The 15752-nt window shown below is 57.7% G+C and overlaps 1 protein-coding gene across 2 annotated transcripts in view; it reads left to right on the top strand.

Annotated features, from left to right (window-relative positions):
• Nucleotides 1–15353, top strand: part of TTC7A (tetratricopeptide repeat domain 7A) — a 117290-nt gene extending 101937 nt beyond the window's left edge. For both annotated transcript variants that reach the window (XM_069494934.1, XM_069494933.1), the window contains 2 exons: nt 1733–1935; nt 13725–15353. In XM_069494934.1, coding sequence (XP_069351035.1) covers nt 1733–1935; nt 13725–13946 — 425 coding nt within the window. In that variant the 3' untranslated portion in view covers nt 13947–15353. The remainder of the gene's footprint in view (nt 1–1732; nt 1936–13724) is intronic.
• Nucleotides 15354–15752: the final 399 nt, after the last annotated feature.

Genomic DNA, 15752 nt, shown 5'->3' with positions numbered 1-15752 from the left:
GCCTGTTCTCTGACCACTCGGCCGCGCCCCCTGCAAGGCCCTGGGTTCAAAGCCCCCATTTCCTGGCTTCACCTTCCTGTGCTGTCTGCCTTGGGAATCTCCGTTTCAGCCTGTCCCCAGGGACAAGAGCCTGCATTTCTCTCCCTCACCATATTCTGGGAGTCTGGCTTCTCTTTGTTTATTTAATTCTCCAATTCTCCCAAGTTCTCATTTCCAGTAGAGGAAAAGAGCACCCTTGCTCAAAAAGCTCTCTGCAGCATTTGAGGATGTGGCAAGCTACTGGCATTGCACAACGAGCCTTCGGCAGTGTTCCTGCGAAGTACCCTGCAGGGTGCTGTGTTGCAGTCAAGGCTTTAGTTAGGCCTCCTTCCTGCTGCTTATCGGGACGGAAAGACAGGGTGCCTGGGCCTGGGTTTTCCACCTCTCTCTGGGAGATTCCCTTGGGGATATCTGTTATCTACCCGACCCGGACATAATCTGAACTGGGGTAACCTCCGCTCTCAGCCTTTACTAAAAAAGTTCTTGGCAAAACCACAAGTGAGACGTCTGTGCTCCCCATCTGTGTCTCCATCCTTCTGTGACTTCAGCATGGGCACCGGCCCCCGGGACGGGGCAGCTGAGCCTGGAGGCTGCTTTGGAAGGAAGGCTGAAGTGCCCCGTGAGGCCAACCAGCAGCATTTCCAAAAGTGCCTGTGGCGGGGATGTGCCTGTGCCGCGTGGGGCTGGCCTGGGCTGGAGGAACTGCGCCCTTTCCCCGCTCTGGTCTTGGGGCAGATCCTTCCTGCCCGTGTCCGAAGCCTGTGCGCCCACGAGCGTGCCTGTGTATGTGCGAGCATGCGTGTGTGTGTGTGTGTGTGTGTGTGTTTCTACTTTGGAGGGAGGACACGGAAAGGGAGCACCCCTGGCTCTGCCCTTTCCCTCCGAGGGAAGGGGACAAGGTCCTCACCTCCTTGGCCTGAATTTTTAAAATGGGAATCATGATACGTGCGTCCCTCCAAGACCGGTGAGGGGTTTGGCCCGGCAGCTCTCCATCAACGCAGGTGGTGGTTCTTGTGGCTGCTGTGAACACTGCCTGGTCTGCAGCCTGCTCTGCCCAGGGCAGGTGCTCCCTGAGTTTCTTCTCCCTCATCCTCCCACCCCGTCCTGGGCGGGATCACTTGTTTCTCCCGGGCTCTGAGCACACTCCTGTCAGCCCCTCCTGGGAGACCACCTCATCTGCTTCTGTCCCCTTATCCCTGGACACAAGTGAACAAATGAAGTGAAGGGACGTTGAAAAAAAAGAGGTCAGAGTCACCTGAGCAAGCGCCTAGCTCCAGGGGACACCATGTCCCCGCTGCCAGGCTCTGAAGTCAGACAGCGCCATACAAACCCTGGCTGTCTCACTTCCTCACAGGGCACTCCTGTGGCCTTCGGCAAGTGCCTTAACCCCTCTGTGCCCAGTCTGCTGCTCTCTAAAGTGGGGTAACAAAAGTCCTTGTTCTGCAGGGTTTTGGGGAGCACCCACTGAGCCTCCACTTGGTGTGGAGCACTTAGCAGGTGCCAGCCAGAGTGAGCGCTCAAACCATCACCTGGTGTCCCCACTGCATCCCACAGCAGTTTGTCCAGTGCTGCGACGCGGTGGGGATAGTGTCAGTCACCAATATTGGTTCCCCAGCTCGAAGGATGCGGGGAGGGGGCCGCTGCCTCTGACTCCCCACCACTCACACCTCCCACCGCCCTTCTGGTTTTGCAGCTGAGCTGTTCATGGAGCAGCAGCACCTCAAGGAGGCAGGTTTCTGCATCCAGGAGGCGGCCGGCCTCTTCCCCACCTCTCACTCGGTGCTCTACATGCGGGGCCGGCTGGCCGAGCTGAAGGGCAGCTTGGAGGAGGCCAAGCAGCTGTACAAGGAGGCGCTCACAGTGAACCCGGACGGCGTGCGCATCATGCACAGCCTGGTGAGTCAGACTCGACCCTGCCCACCACCTCTCTCCCAAGGCCTCAGGGCCCCCCTTGTCACTCCTGGCCCCCAGCTCCACTGCCTGCCACTGCCCTGCTCCTGCTGTGCCCTCGTGTCTGGGGGCAGGGGCTTCCTCCCTGCTCTGCTGGGAGAGACAGCTTTCTCTTTCTTGGAGATACAAGGCCGTTTCCCTTCAATCAGGGTCTGTGTTGATGCAAGAAATCTAGAAGGGTGGGTTGATACTCTCTGTGACTTCCTTTTTGCTGTAAGTTTCCGTAAAGTTATCTAGCACCAAAGGGCTTTCATTATCACTCATCGGATCCTTGTCCTGGAGGCTAATCTAGACTCTAGGCAGCCACCAAATGCTCTTCTTTCTGGGGGTCCCCATATCCTCGCTGGTCACTGGCCTGACTCCTCCCTTTCAGAGGAGCTCCACGCCTCCTTGGTGGGGTCCAGGGGGTGCTCTGGGTGGGCTGCCATGTCAGGCCCAACTCAGGCTCACATTGAGAATGGTCCTTGGGGCGGTAAGAGGGTCCAGCAGCCCCCCGTCCTAGGACCTGGGCTCCGGACTTGGGTGCCCAGGTGCAGTGCCCTCCTTGGGGCAGGGTCAGAGGTTGAGAAGCAGGAGGTCGGTGCTCTTGTCCAGGCCTTGCCTCTCTCTACCTGGGTGACCATGGGCAAGTCGGCCACCTTCTCTGAACCTCGGTTTTACTTATTGGTCCAGTGGGGATCCTCTGGTCCAGCAAGTGTTTTTTGAGTACCCGCTGTGACAGGTGGTGTGGGAGGCCCTATAGATTACTGTTTTCTCCCTGCCTGCCTTTGCTGCTTCCGGAGAACAGGTATCAGGATAAATGTGATCTGAAAGTGTGCAAGCTGCATATGCACGAGTGATCTTTGAAGGATAATCTAGGAGCCCACAGTTAGCAACCGTCTTCCCCTGTCAGGGTCTGGGCTCCACCTCGATGTGCCCCTGTGAAAGTGCTTTGGGAGAATGGCCGTTACGGCATCCCTGACGTTTGCCACATGGAGAACACGGAAGCGTCAGGAAAATAACTCCGGATGGCTGAAGGGTTGTCACTGCCAAGAGGGGTCTGATTTGCCCCTGCGTAGAAGCCACAGGGAGTGAGATTCAGCGCAGCGTCGGGGAGGACGTTCTAGCTCTTAGAGTCATCCAGGCACATTCTCGGTCACCATCTGGGGAGGATGTCACCAAGAGAATGGAGACATCACGCGGGGAGGAGCCAGGCCAGGTCGTCTTTGTAAGGTTCTTTCTTTCTAACCCGAGCGTCCTTGAAAATGGAATAGAACAGAAACTCGCAGCTCAGCTATTATTCCCGCTGCCTGATTTCTACAGATTTGTAACAGGCCTGCGTGAATGTTTAGCCTCAGCTGCAGAAAGCCCGTGCAGTGACCACACGCCCTGGCCCACGTCCCCTCCCAAATGGCTCCGTGTTACTGTCCAGTCTGCTCAGCAAATGTTTGCTTTTTGCAGGGCGCATCGTCCTTCCTCCTGCAATTTAGACATTAGCTTCTCTGATAAATGCCTCGCCGGAGGTCACATCCAGAAACTTGATTAGAGCGGTGGGAGGGAGGATGTGGGCTCTATCATCAGGCCTGCAGCCAGGCGGAGATGTCTGCCTTCCCTGGCATTCACGGATGTGAGCCTGTAGTCTAAGCCCCTAAAACCCGACAAAATCCAATAACAAGTACAATTTTGAAGTAACAGCGTACCATTTTTCATTTATGCTTATTATTGTTTGTAGCTACTTTCCTGAAATTGAAGCGATTTTCAAGGGTGGGTTTCCATGGTAACTGAATAGCTGTCCAGAGTGGCTCCCTGCAGATGTTTCTGAAATGGTCCCTTTTCTCTTCCTGGGGTGCCTTGCTGATGTGATGAAATTGGAGCAACCCAGAGCCAGGCCTGCCCTCTTTTAAAGTTACAAGCAATCGGAGGGGCAGTTGGCTCCTGCGTGGGCAACGCAGCCCCTCTCCACACTCTCTGTTCCTGCCAGCATCCCACACACATGCATAAAGAATAGCAAATTTTAAGCCCGGGGAAGATTTGCTAAGCACTTTTTTTCTGAAGAAAAGAGTGAATGCTTTGGCATGTTGATCTCAAGTGCTCCCAGATCTAAGTGTCTTCCCTGTACTGGCCTGGGACTCAGGACAGCTGGGATCTCATCCTGGCGCTGGCCCTGAATCACGGGAGCATCAGGAAAAGACACACTTAACTTCTGTGCTCCTGATGCCCCTTTGTAAATGGATAATGAACGGCTGTTCTTCCCACCAAGCACCGATGCAACCTTGGGATCTTTTTCAACATGATACAACATGATGGTGTCCCGGGTCAGTCTAAGTCAGTGTGACATCTATGTCAGTGTGATATTGGCGTAAGGGATTCATTGTAAAAATGATAGAGAGTGAGAGAGACACATCAGGTGTCTCAGTCTTTGTGAACTCTGGAGGTTGGTACAGCCTTGGAGAATTATCCAGAGAAAGGAACACGGGGGAACTGGTAGCCCCGCCGTGGAGTCATTGCCAAGGCAGGCTCCCAGGGAGGACACCCTGGCCGTACCACACCATTGCAGCTTTATGAGGACGTTGGCCTCTGATAGGTATACGGGGAGGGAGCTGCCCCTCCCCTGAGAGCACAGCTGCCCACCAGCCGGGGCAGGAAGAGCTCTGGTTGCCCAGTGAGCCCTCTGATGTCATGGGTGAGTCCCGCTCCCTGGGGTCTGGAAAGAGGAGAGTAGAGATATTCCTAGTGTGCTGTGTGGGTGCTGGGTTCGGCCCTGCACTCCTTAAAGAGGACTTGGCCTGTTCTGCTGTGCCACCTCCCAGAGGCTGAAGAAAGCCCACTAGGAGTTGTAGGCTTTGCTTTTGGGAGCCAAGGGTCTGGTGTTTCTAAGAACATAAGCTTTGGCCCAGGAGCCGTTCTCTACTCTCCCTGTCCTGTGCTCTCTGCCCTGGATACGATGGGAGATGTGTCTGTGCTTCTAGCTCCACCCTGGGCTCCACTTAGGCTATTCCACCCAGCCTAGGCAGGAGGGGGGTGCCACGTGGGCAGTTCTCTGCCGGGGAAGAGCCTCCACTATGCACAGAGCAGTGTCCACAGGACTTTGTCCATCAAGCACTGCCCTGCAGGCTGCCTCCTGCACTGGGTTCAAGGACGGCCAGGGGCCTTCAGGAGACTGGCCAGTGTGGAAAGGAAAAGATGTGCTCTCCGCAGATGAAATCAAATCGCAGGAGCAGGCCTGACAGTGTGCCGTGCGGTCTTAGCCTTCCCTCCGGGAAGCTGGAAGCCCCACTCAGCTGGGGTATTCAGAACCTCATTTACTGCTAGCAGAATCCAGTCAAGAGAAGGAAACCTGAACTTTACCTGCCAGCCCCTGAGGAAACGGGAGAAGGCCTGCAGGGTCCCGCCCAGGATTAGCAGGGGTGGGCTGGTTGACCCTGCTCTGCAGAGAGGGCTCGAGGGGCTTGGCCAGGAAGGGACCAGGCAGCCTGCACTGATCCCTTGGAGCCTGTCCTTCCCTGCCCCGTCCCAGGATCCCCTCTGCACTGGGTACCCCCAAGCTTGGAAGCCCGTACAGTGACTGACGGTCGGTCAGGCCACCGAGAGCCTTCCCAGTTGGGGCTTCCTTTGAGGTCACCTAACCTTCATGATGGGAGGGTCACTGCTTGTTCACGAGGCTGAGATTAGAGTGCCCCATGGAATGGTTGGCTTGGCTTGGTTTCCCAGTGTAGGGGAGAAAAAATAATTTTCCCTCTACCCTTCTGAGTTTTTAGCTGGGACCCCTGTAACAAAAGACAGACTAACAAGGGAAAAATAAACAGAAATTTATTAACATGTATGCCTTATGTATACAGGGGAGATATTCAGGGAAAATGAGAAAATCCTAAAGAGGTGGCATAGAACTCTGGTTTTACAGCATCTTCGACAAAAAGCAATACAATTTTAGAGAAGCAAGGGCACAAAGGAAAAGGACCTTGCGTCTCTGGGGCGGCAAATTGTGGGAAGACAAATAAATGGGAACTAACGGTAGACAGGGGCTGGTTAGTGAAGCTTGTTCTGTAGCTTCTCCTGGTGCAGGCTGCAGGCTGATAAGGGTCTAAAGTTGTCTTCTGTGATCAACCTGTGTCCTTCCTGGTAGAGAAGGGAGGAGGGACACCCTTGTAAATGTATGTCCTGCTTTTAGGCACATAGGAGGAGGGGGACAGCTTTTCTTGTATCTGCTTCTTTTCAGTTCCTTTCAGCTCAAAATAATCCTTATGCCAAAGTGGCGTATTTTCGCATGGCATATTCTGCTACCCTTTGGTGGCCCTGTCATAGACCCACCCACTCTCCCTGCTCTCACCTTGGCTAAGGGGAGAGTAGATGCTTTCACGCAGCCTGTCTGCATGTAAGCGACAACGTGAAACCCTCAGGCAGGAGTGGGCAGGCGAGGTGCTGGTGGGTGGCACTCTGCCCTCCTCTCCCAGGGGCACTCTGAATGGTAGCGCCCAGCCCCTCCCCTGCTCCCCGTCTTCTCAGGCTTTCTTCTCTCCAGAACCTCTGCTCCTCAGACACCCTCAGCACGGGGACATTGCTTCGCGTGAGCTTTGGCTTCCCAGCACGCAGTTTCTGAAGCACTCCTGGTGTGTGACCCTGGCTGTTCTCTCTCTAGACATCCCTGGAAAGACGGGAAGCCCACACTGCTGCTATCGGCAGCCCCTTGCTGAGCACGTGCCGTGAATTGCCCCCTTCATTGGTTCCTTGCTGCTCCCAGGGTGGGGCAGGCAGCTTGGTTCTGTGAGTGGGTTTGACTGTGGGCTCAGAGCCCCTACCCCACCCACCCACCGCACATATTAAGTCCTCTGAAGCTCCTGACCACCACCCCTGCCTCCTCCCTGAGAAGGGACCTGGGTCACCAAGGACCAGGGCCTTGGGTTGGGCCTTTTCAAGTGCTCCAGGACTCTAACAAGAAGGCTCTGGTCTCTCAAGGCAAAGAGGTGAACTCTGGCTATATAGAGCTTCACCCATTGCCACCCCCACCCCCAGCAGGCCCCCTCCCCAGTCCTGGAGAGCGGGACCAGACATGAGGGGTGACAAACCTAGGACAGCCAGCCCTCAAGTTATGGGGGCCACTTGGGGATTCTTCCCTCACTGGGTGTCTTGGTCCATTTTGTGTTGCTATGGCAGAATACCCGAGACTGGGCAATTTATAACAAACAGAGGTTTATTTGGCTCACAGTTCTGGAGACTGAGAAGTCCAAGATCAAGGGGCCACATCTGGCGAGGGCCTTCTTGCCACGTCATCCCATGGTGGAAGGTGGAAGGCAAGAGAGCACATGACAGAGAAGGCAGAAGGGGTTCCTTTTACCGAGAACCCCCTCTGAGGTAACGGCACTAACCCATTCATGGGGGCTCTGCCCTCTTAAGGGCCCTCTTAAAGGTCCATCTCAACATTCTTGATTGGGGATTAAGTTTCTATAACATAAATTTTGGAGGACACATTCAAACCATAGTCAGATTTTTCTTCTATCCAATTGGGATAATAATTTAGGCCCTTGTGACCTCAAGGGGTAGTTTTAGGGCTCAGATGAGCTGAGAGCTTTGAAAAGTCAACATTTGGCATTTTTGTCACTATTCGCATAGGAGACTTGGTAGCATGTGGCCCGAGCCTGGGCCCCGCCTTTGGTTGGTTGGCGGGGATGGTTTGTAAGACTGCAGTATCCGAGCTGGCTCTGGAGAAGGTGCCTGCAGGTTAGAGCATGGCCTTCAGGTCCAGCTGACCTGGACTTGAGTCCCACTTTGCCTTTACTTGCTGTTCAACCTTGGCCGAGTTCCCTAACTTCTCAGGACCTCAGTGTTCTCATCTATAAAATGGGGATTTCTATGCCAAGCACCTAAGGCAATTGTTAGAATGGGGTTGAATAATTCTGTAAGTTAATGGTCTAGTAGTTGGGGTTATTTTTACCTTTTCCACTCTGAAGTGTAGCTACGAGGCCATTTTCAAGTGCTCTTGGTTTGCAGAGGGAAATGGAAGCCCTGAGCCAAGCCCCAGAGACTGAGCATAGCAAAGCCACTGGGTCCCCACTGAGTTCCCCAGGGGGATCCAGCCAAGGCGCAGAAGTACAGCACGTGGCCCCCAACTGCCTGTGGGTGGGATGAGAATATACACAGTGCAAGGCCCTGGCTGGCCTTACTAAAGGGGAGGGCAGCCTGCTTGGCAGTGGGGAATCTCTGTGGAGGGACAAGGCCGCTGGCGCAGAGGCGCTGTCGGGGCGGGCTCCCTCCAGGGGTCTCTGAGCCGGCCGTGCTCTGACCTGTAGTCACGCCAGGCTGGCTCAGCGTCTGTTTCCCGGCGTTAAGGAGGAAAGGTGTCCTGAGCAGCTGAGGAGTGAAATTCAGTGCTCAGCCTTCTGGAGGTTTCCTGATGCTAAACAGAACAGCGGGGTCTCTGGTTTCTGGGTCCCAGAGGCCTCTACTTCCCGTGCCCCATGTCCCAGGGTCCAGGATGCTCCACCTGCTCTGGGCTTCTCCCTCCTTGTTCATTTCCTGAGCTGTAGCAGGCGGCTTAGAGGGGTCCTGGCCGCCTGAGGGAACGAAAGGGCCTGGAAGTCTTGCCCTGGCCCACCAGCTCCGGTAGACATGGAATCCTGCCTCTGTGTGGCAGGAAAAGTCAATAGGAATGTCTTGGCCATTTGACCTCCTAGCGGGTTCTCTCTTCTTCACCCCTTGCCAGTCCTGCCTGAGGTCATGCTCCCTGATGGGAAAGTGGGGGAGAAGGGAGGGGAAAGCTCTACAGGACCCCCCCACCCCCACTGCCACCCCGCACCTGCTCGCTGGTGTCCAGAGGCCCCTCCCACCCCGCCATATCCTGGGGCTGTAACCAGGACGCACCCTGAGCCCCCGCTCAGGACGTCTGGAAGACTTCAGGCTGGTGTATGGGCTCCTGCAGTCCATCACCAGCTCCGATGAGGAAGCCTAGGGGACACTTTTTGGAAGCCTCTCATAGATTCAATTCAGAATGATAGCTTTGCACAGTTGGCTTAATGTAGTTCCAGAATCACTTTTGTCAAGAAAGGAGTCAGAAAGACTCACCGTATCTGGAGGGTGTGACATGGTGTAGCCCCGCCCCTTTGTCCAGATTTCCTACCCCTAAAAGGCCATCACCCCCTCTTAGGCTGTACCTCCTCCCCAGGGAGGGGAGCTTCTGTGACTGGGGGGCCCTTCTCTCTCCAGGGCTCACTTCTAGAACCCAGAATCCAGAGGCCTAGCCACAGCCTCTTGACCTAGCCCCGGGGCAGGGCCAGGCAGTGCTCCAGGGTGAGCAAAGCCCATGCCTACCGAGAACCTGATGCCAGCTCAGAAAGAGGCAGAGAAAGGCCTGCAGGAGGGGGCTGATCCACTTCTGGCTGGATCCTCAGGCTCTGGGGTCCCCCAGGGTGTGACTCACCCTCTGGTCAAGCCAGTCCTTGAGCCTCTCAGCTTGGCCCCGCGGCCCCTGCCCCTCTGAAGACAGATAGCCCCAGCCCAGCCAAAGAGGTCCACGGGTGCTCTTGGATATCTCACTTCTAGAGGACCCAGGGAGAGGAAGGAATAGGCGTGGGTTTGGCAACACGAGCACAGCCACCCACTGCCCCAGGACACCCCCTCTGAGGCTGGACTCAGAGTGGATCTGGGCTTTTCTCAGCAGGGGCCTCTTCCTTTGAGCCCCAGGGGGACTCTGGGGTGAGCGTGTCAGCCAGGCATTGGGCTAGCATGCCTTTCCCCAACAGGGAAGTGGGACCTGGCTGTGGCCTTGGAGCTGCCCCAGCTCCAGGAGGGATGTAGTGATGTGAGGGTTAGTTCTCAGCCTGGAGAGTTGCCTCAGCACAGTCCCGGTCCGGTTAGACAGGTTGAGGCTGACACACCTGAGAGAATAGGAAATGCCCAGAGCCTGCGGCTGGGCTGGAATGTGGGCCTCCCTGGAAGGCTGTGTCCCTGCTCCAGGGTGGCTGGAGGGAGTCCTCCCTGTAGAGCAGGCTCCTCCATGCAGCCCTATGTCCCCAGACGGGGGATCCGGGGACCAGAAGGCTCCAGCTGATTCCCGGCTTCCCAGCTGGAAAGGCTGTTACAGAATCCCAGGAATGCGCCTTGAGCTCAGAAAGAAAATTCCCAAAATAACTTCTATAAATACTTGAGGGCAGGGGTGGGGAGGCGGCGCTCGGCCTGGCCCGCAGCTGGTCCAGCACCGGGGCTGCTTCCCAGGGCAGGCCTCCCTCAAAAGAAGAAAAAGGCTTACGCACCCCAGGCCTGCCTGCTGCCCCACCCCTCTGGGTGGCAGGAGAATTAACGGGGTGTGACAATGTGCGGTGGCGGTTCTGAAAGGGATGGCGAGACCCTCTTTCCCCCACCTACATCCCAGGCTGTCGCCCCCTGCCCCACGCTGCACGTCTGCAGGGAACCTGACTCCTGACAGGGTGGTTCCCCCACAGAGTCTCCACGCAGACGGTGAGGCCACCCCCAGCAGGGCCCTGGGCCCCTCAGGCTGCCCACCTTTGTCGCCCTAACAGGCAGGCCTGCTAAGCTCCGAGTGGGCAGGATCCCTGGCTGGGGGCCCAGGTCCATAGGTGCCTCGGTGACCCTGGCTCTGCGTCCCACCTGAGCTCTGCTGGGCTGCTATCCCGCGGGGAATAGCAAAGCAGGCAGGAGGCAGGGCCCTGTCCCTCACAGCCTGGGGATGGACAGGACAGGGATTGCTCCCAAGAGCCCTACAGCCACCGAGCGTGGTCTCAAGGGGATTGCGTGAGCAGGAGAGACTGCTGTCCTCAGGGAAGGCTTCCTGGGAGAGCAGGGTCCCGGGCAGATGAGCTCTGGCCAGATACCTCCACCCTTAGATCCAGGAAGGGAGGGAAGGAGGAGTGGATGGATGGACGTGGGAATTTCTGGGGACTTTCCTTTTAGCACTGCCCCTCCCTGAAACCGTGTTGGTGGCTGTAACCAGCCCAGGCACCCCCTTGGAGGTGCAGTGCCCAATAGCTGTGAACAACTCGCACGTCACGTTTTCATCCCTGTGGGTGGGCGGCACCGCTGTGGCATCTCCAGGGGAGGGTCAGGCACCGAGAGCCCCTCAGCGGGTCTGTTCTCCTCTCTCACGAGGTGAGGGACGGGGAGATTCACCTGGGACCTGTGGATGGAAGTGAGATGTTGGCTCTGTCCCCACATCTCCCTGGACGCTGTTCTCTGGGAGGCTGGGGGGTGCCGGGATGGTGCTGGCAGACCCTTGGCACGGTGCCGGGCTGGGGGCAGCGTAGGTGAGACCTTGCGTCTTCCAGGGCCAGGCCCCGCCCAGTTGTCAGGCAGCAAACAGCGCTGAGTTGCTACCAAACATGAACTCGCCGGTGTCAGGGGCAGGTGGCGGCAGATCCTATTACCCCCAGCCTGACCCGAGCCCCGTGTCTCCTTTCAGGCTCTAAGGTCAGCACCCCAGGGTCGGGGGACATGAGCCAACCCCAGCCTACCGTCTTCCCCCACAGAGGGCCGAGCCCTCGCCCAGACGCCAGGAAATGGGTGATGCCACCCGCTCCCCGCCCCGAAGGGCCCTGCCCGTCTTGGCGATGCTGCCATTGGCTGTCTGCCCACCATGTGCCCCTGCTACGCCCTTTCAAATTCATCCTTGCCAAATCCTCACAATGGCCAGGTTCACAGATGAGGAAACCACAGCTCAGGGAAAGTTGGCCACTTGTCCACTGTCACAGCACTAGTAAGTGACAGAGCTGGGACTCCATCCTGCCAGGACTTCTGGCCACCGAGCCCTGGGCTTTTTCCTCTACACAGACGCACAGAGGAACCTACTGCAAACCTTCCGAACTGAGAACAAACCCGCCCGCCCCCCGCGCACACGCAGCTCAGCCTGCAGACACATTTGGCCCCTTCCCAAACACCCACACGCTTCTTGAGATCAGGGGTTTTCAAACTCGTTTTTAGCAGTGGAGCCCTTTTTTCCAAAAAATCTCCTGTGGAAGCTCAATATAGAAAACTTAGTGTACTTAGTGTGTCGCAGCGACTCCGGCCCTGCCCCCCTCTGGCCTTTCCCATCTGTCCTCTGTTGCTCCCTCGTGGGCAGCACTCACAGGGCCCAAACCTTCCATTTTTGGTGCTTAACTTTGGCGTCTGGCGGCCGGTCGGCTGGCCTGCCTTCCCTCCTCCCCGCGGGCCCTGTTCCATCGTGAGCGGCCCGGGGTCCAGCCCTCGGCCGTGTGGGCAGAACAGCTTGGCCTGGAGCCCTCCTGGCCAGCCGGACGCTGCCTTTGGTCCGGGGCGGCGCTGAGTCAGCACCGCTCCAATCTGGCCAGAGTGGGCCCTGCCTGGGGCCCCACCCCGCCCACGGCCCCCCTGTCCTCCCTGTCCTCTGCAGCCTCATCCTTGTGGGGTTCCTTGGGCACGGCTTTGCCCAGGGCTGACGGAGGTGCTGTGAGGACACCCCTCCTGCTCCCCCGGCCCTGGCCACAGGATCTCCAGCCAGCGCCTCTGGAGGGGCTTCCTGAGCACCTTCCTGCACGCTCGCCTAATTGGTTGTGTTCCAAGCTCTGGGAGGACTTTATGAAATCAGGCATGTGCATCTTCCCCAGCGCGTCTCCATAGCAACGGAGGGCCTAACTCTGGGGAGCTCAGTGAGGAAAAAAATGTTCCAGCTAAAAATGTACATGGCCGTCAGTGGGCGGGCACCGGAGAGGGGGCTTCAGGCACATAGCAGGCAGCTCCCCACCTCCTCCCCGGCCCCCGCCTGTCCAGGAAGTCAGTGGCGGGGCTCTGCCTCCTACCTCTTATCTTTGAACAAGAGAAGGAGGGTCCCCCCACAACACCCCAGGCTGCCATCCTGTGCTGCCTTCAAGGGCTGGAACAGAGATGGGTGGGACAGTGCAAAGCAACCTCTCTGGGACCCAAGGCTGAAGGGGGCCCCAGCCCCTGTCCCTCCTGTCCCATCCCAGTGTGGGTGGAGGAGGATATAGAAGGGACAGGGGACCAGTTTCACTTCCCAGCCCCTTTTTGGTGACAATTCCTGTCACTTCCTCTATCTCTCTGGCAACAGAGTTGTTTGAGCGAAACAGCAGGGCCAGGCTTTCTGGCCCACTCCTGACCTGGACCCCAGAGCCTTTCATCTCTGAGCCAATCCGGCCCATTCACCCGCACTGCCCCCCAGCCCCCAGCCCCGGCCACCTGACGCTCCTCCTGTGACCCTCACCTGCCAGGCTGGGCTGGGTGCTCAGGTTCCAGGACCCAGATGTCCCCAGGAAGATTGGCTGCTTGATCAGGAAAAGGAACCACCCCTTCCACCCACAAGCTTTAGCCACTCCCCTCTGGTGGCAGCGAGGAAGCCCTGGGGTGTGCACCCCTCAGTGCCCTGGGTGAGGGGCAGCTCCACGGGGCCGCTGTAGGGACTGAGAATAGGCACATCTGTGGGACTCACCTGTGCCAGGCACTGTTCTCTGCTTTACATATGCTGACTCCTTTCAACGTCACAGGTGGATACTGTAATGTCACCACTTACAGATGTGGAAACTGAGGGCCAGAGAGTTTGGACCTGCCCAGGATCCCTGCTGGGAGACTCAGAGCCAGGTCTGGGGACTTGCAAGTCCATCCCTTGGGGTCAGGAGGAATAGGGCTCCTGTGGTGGGTGGGCCGGGCAGCTGGGCTGAGGCAGGGACAGATAGGATGTGCCCAGGACAGACACGGTGGCCTCTGGCTGGTGGCCCGATCGCCAGGATGCCCGTGCCCCGGGACACCCTCAGTAACCCGGCCCTGTGCTTGGTCTGCAGGGTCTGATGCTGAGTCGGCTGGGCCACAAGAGCCTGGCCCAGAAGGTACTTCGGGACGCCGTGGAGAGGCAGAGCACCTGCCATGAGGCGTGGCAGGGCCTGGGCGAGGTGCTGCAGGCCCAGGGCCAGAACGAGGCCGCCGTCGACTGCTTCCTCACCGCGCTGGAGCTGGAGGCCAGCAGCCCCGTGCTGCCCTTCTCCATCATCCCCAGAGAGCTCTGACGGCAGCGGCAGGAAGGGGCTGCCCGTGCGAGCTGGCAGGAGCAGGCAGGCGGCTGGGAACCGGAGGGACACTGGCATTCAGGTGTGGGGCCTCAGGGGAATACACCTCTAGTGAACACTTCTGCAGGCTGCGGCCCTGGTTCTCCCCCTGGCTGGGCCAAGAGGGTCTTCCCAGATTGCTTCCTGGGTGCCTTGGGAGACAGTCTGGCTTGAACCCTAAGTGACGGGCAGAGTTGTGATGACCAGACTTGCTCCCCGAGAGCTCGGGTAGGGGGAGCCTCGCAGCTGTGCTTCACCCCCACCCGCACCTCTGCCTGGGGGTCTGGGAGCCCCATGCTCCAGGGCCTTACTCCCCAGTCCCTGGACAGCACAGGCTTCTGGGTCACTCTCAGGTCTCACCCAGGGCAGTCACGGCCTGAAGAAACTGGGCAAGTGGGAAGAAGATGTGATCTCTGGGCCACTCTCCCAGACTCTGAGTCAGTGGATGATGCCAGCGTTGCACCTCTTTGCCAGCTGGGCCCTCCCGTTCTCTTCCCCTCTGCTCCCAAGTGCCTTCGGGGCCTCTGGTGTCTGGTCAGGGTCACTGAGCGCTGGCCCTAACTCACTCTTGCATTTCCACCACCCCCGTCTCCCTGGAAACGTGCCCTGGCCCAAGCAGCCTCCCAGGCCCCTGGCCAGAGCCCCCTAGGATGGGCCTCACGATACCAAACATGGTTCCTGGACCCAGCGCTTTGTGATAGCCCGAGTCAACACAGGGTTCCTTCAAGCCTTACCCTACAGTGCAGGTCCCTCTAGGGCCAGCAGTGAAGGCGGGCAGTTTCCAGGAAGGCCCCCGATACATCTTATCACCCACAGCTCATTTTTCACCTTGGGCTTTCTTGGGTGACCCAAGCCCCACCCTGGCCATTTGGGTGCCCCTGCCTGGGTCCACGTGGGGGCTGTGGTTGGAGACCTGAGGGGGAGATGGAGCCCAGCCTTCCTCTCTGTGGCTGAGCAGTCTTCTGTGTCCCTGACAGGCCCCGTCTGCAGGAGTCCGGGGGCGGCTGGGCAGATGTCTTCTCTGCCGGCTCCCCCAGCCCTGCCGTGTGATGCTCTTAGAACTCTTCCCTGGGAGTCGGTCCCCCAGAGGCCTGCCAGGGAAATCCTTTTGTATCCGCACTTTGGGCTTTAGTTCTGACGCTGCATCAGGTACTTGTGGACAGGTTGGGTGAGGGCTACCCTGGTTTGTCATAGCCCCATCCCCTCAGAGGGAGCAGCTGTTGGGTGCCCCGCTCTGTGCCGCGCTGCTCATCCCGAGGTGCTTCCCAAGAGAGCTGGTGCCTTCTGCCTTCCTGTGCCAGGCCAGGGGGTGCCCGGGGGGGCCCTGGATCCTCTGCCTCTTCTTGGTTGAAGGATCTTCTATACATGTATGTGTGTATATAAATATATATATATATTATATATAATAGAGATCTATTTTTTTTTTCTGGAATTCTGTTAGAAAAAAGTAAAGAAAGAGCAAATGCTATTGATCTATCTTGGGGTGCCCAAAGATGTTGGAAGTCAATTCTTGGTAACAGGAAACGTACCAGATGTATTTCGACTTTTAAGCATTCCCTTATTGGAAGCCACAGAGGGCCTGGCCAAGTTGCTGACAGTGACTTTGCAGATTGAATAAAGAGACCCTTGAAGGGGAAGCAGGTTTGTCTGAAGCAGCATGTTCATTCACTGGGCACACAGCCCTGCGACAGGCCCTGGGCCACCGTGGAGAGGAGGGGGTACCAGGAGAGAGGCCAGAGAAGGCTTTGGGGCCAAGGCTTGGGATTG

Source organism: Eulemur rufifrons, chromosome 19 (genome assembly GCF_041146395.1).
Source record: "Eulemur rufifrons isolate Redbay chromosome 19, OSU_ERuf_1, whole genome shotgun sequence".
Taxonomy (NCBI): Eukaryota; Metazoa; Chordata; class Mammalia; order Primates; family Lemuridae; genus Eulemur; species Eulemur rufifrons.
Note: the sequence above shows the minus strand (reverse complement) of the source record. Positions and strands in the feature narration are given on the sequence as shown.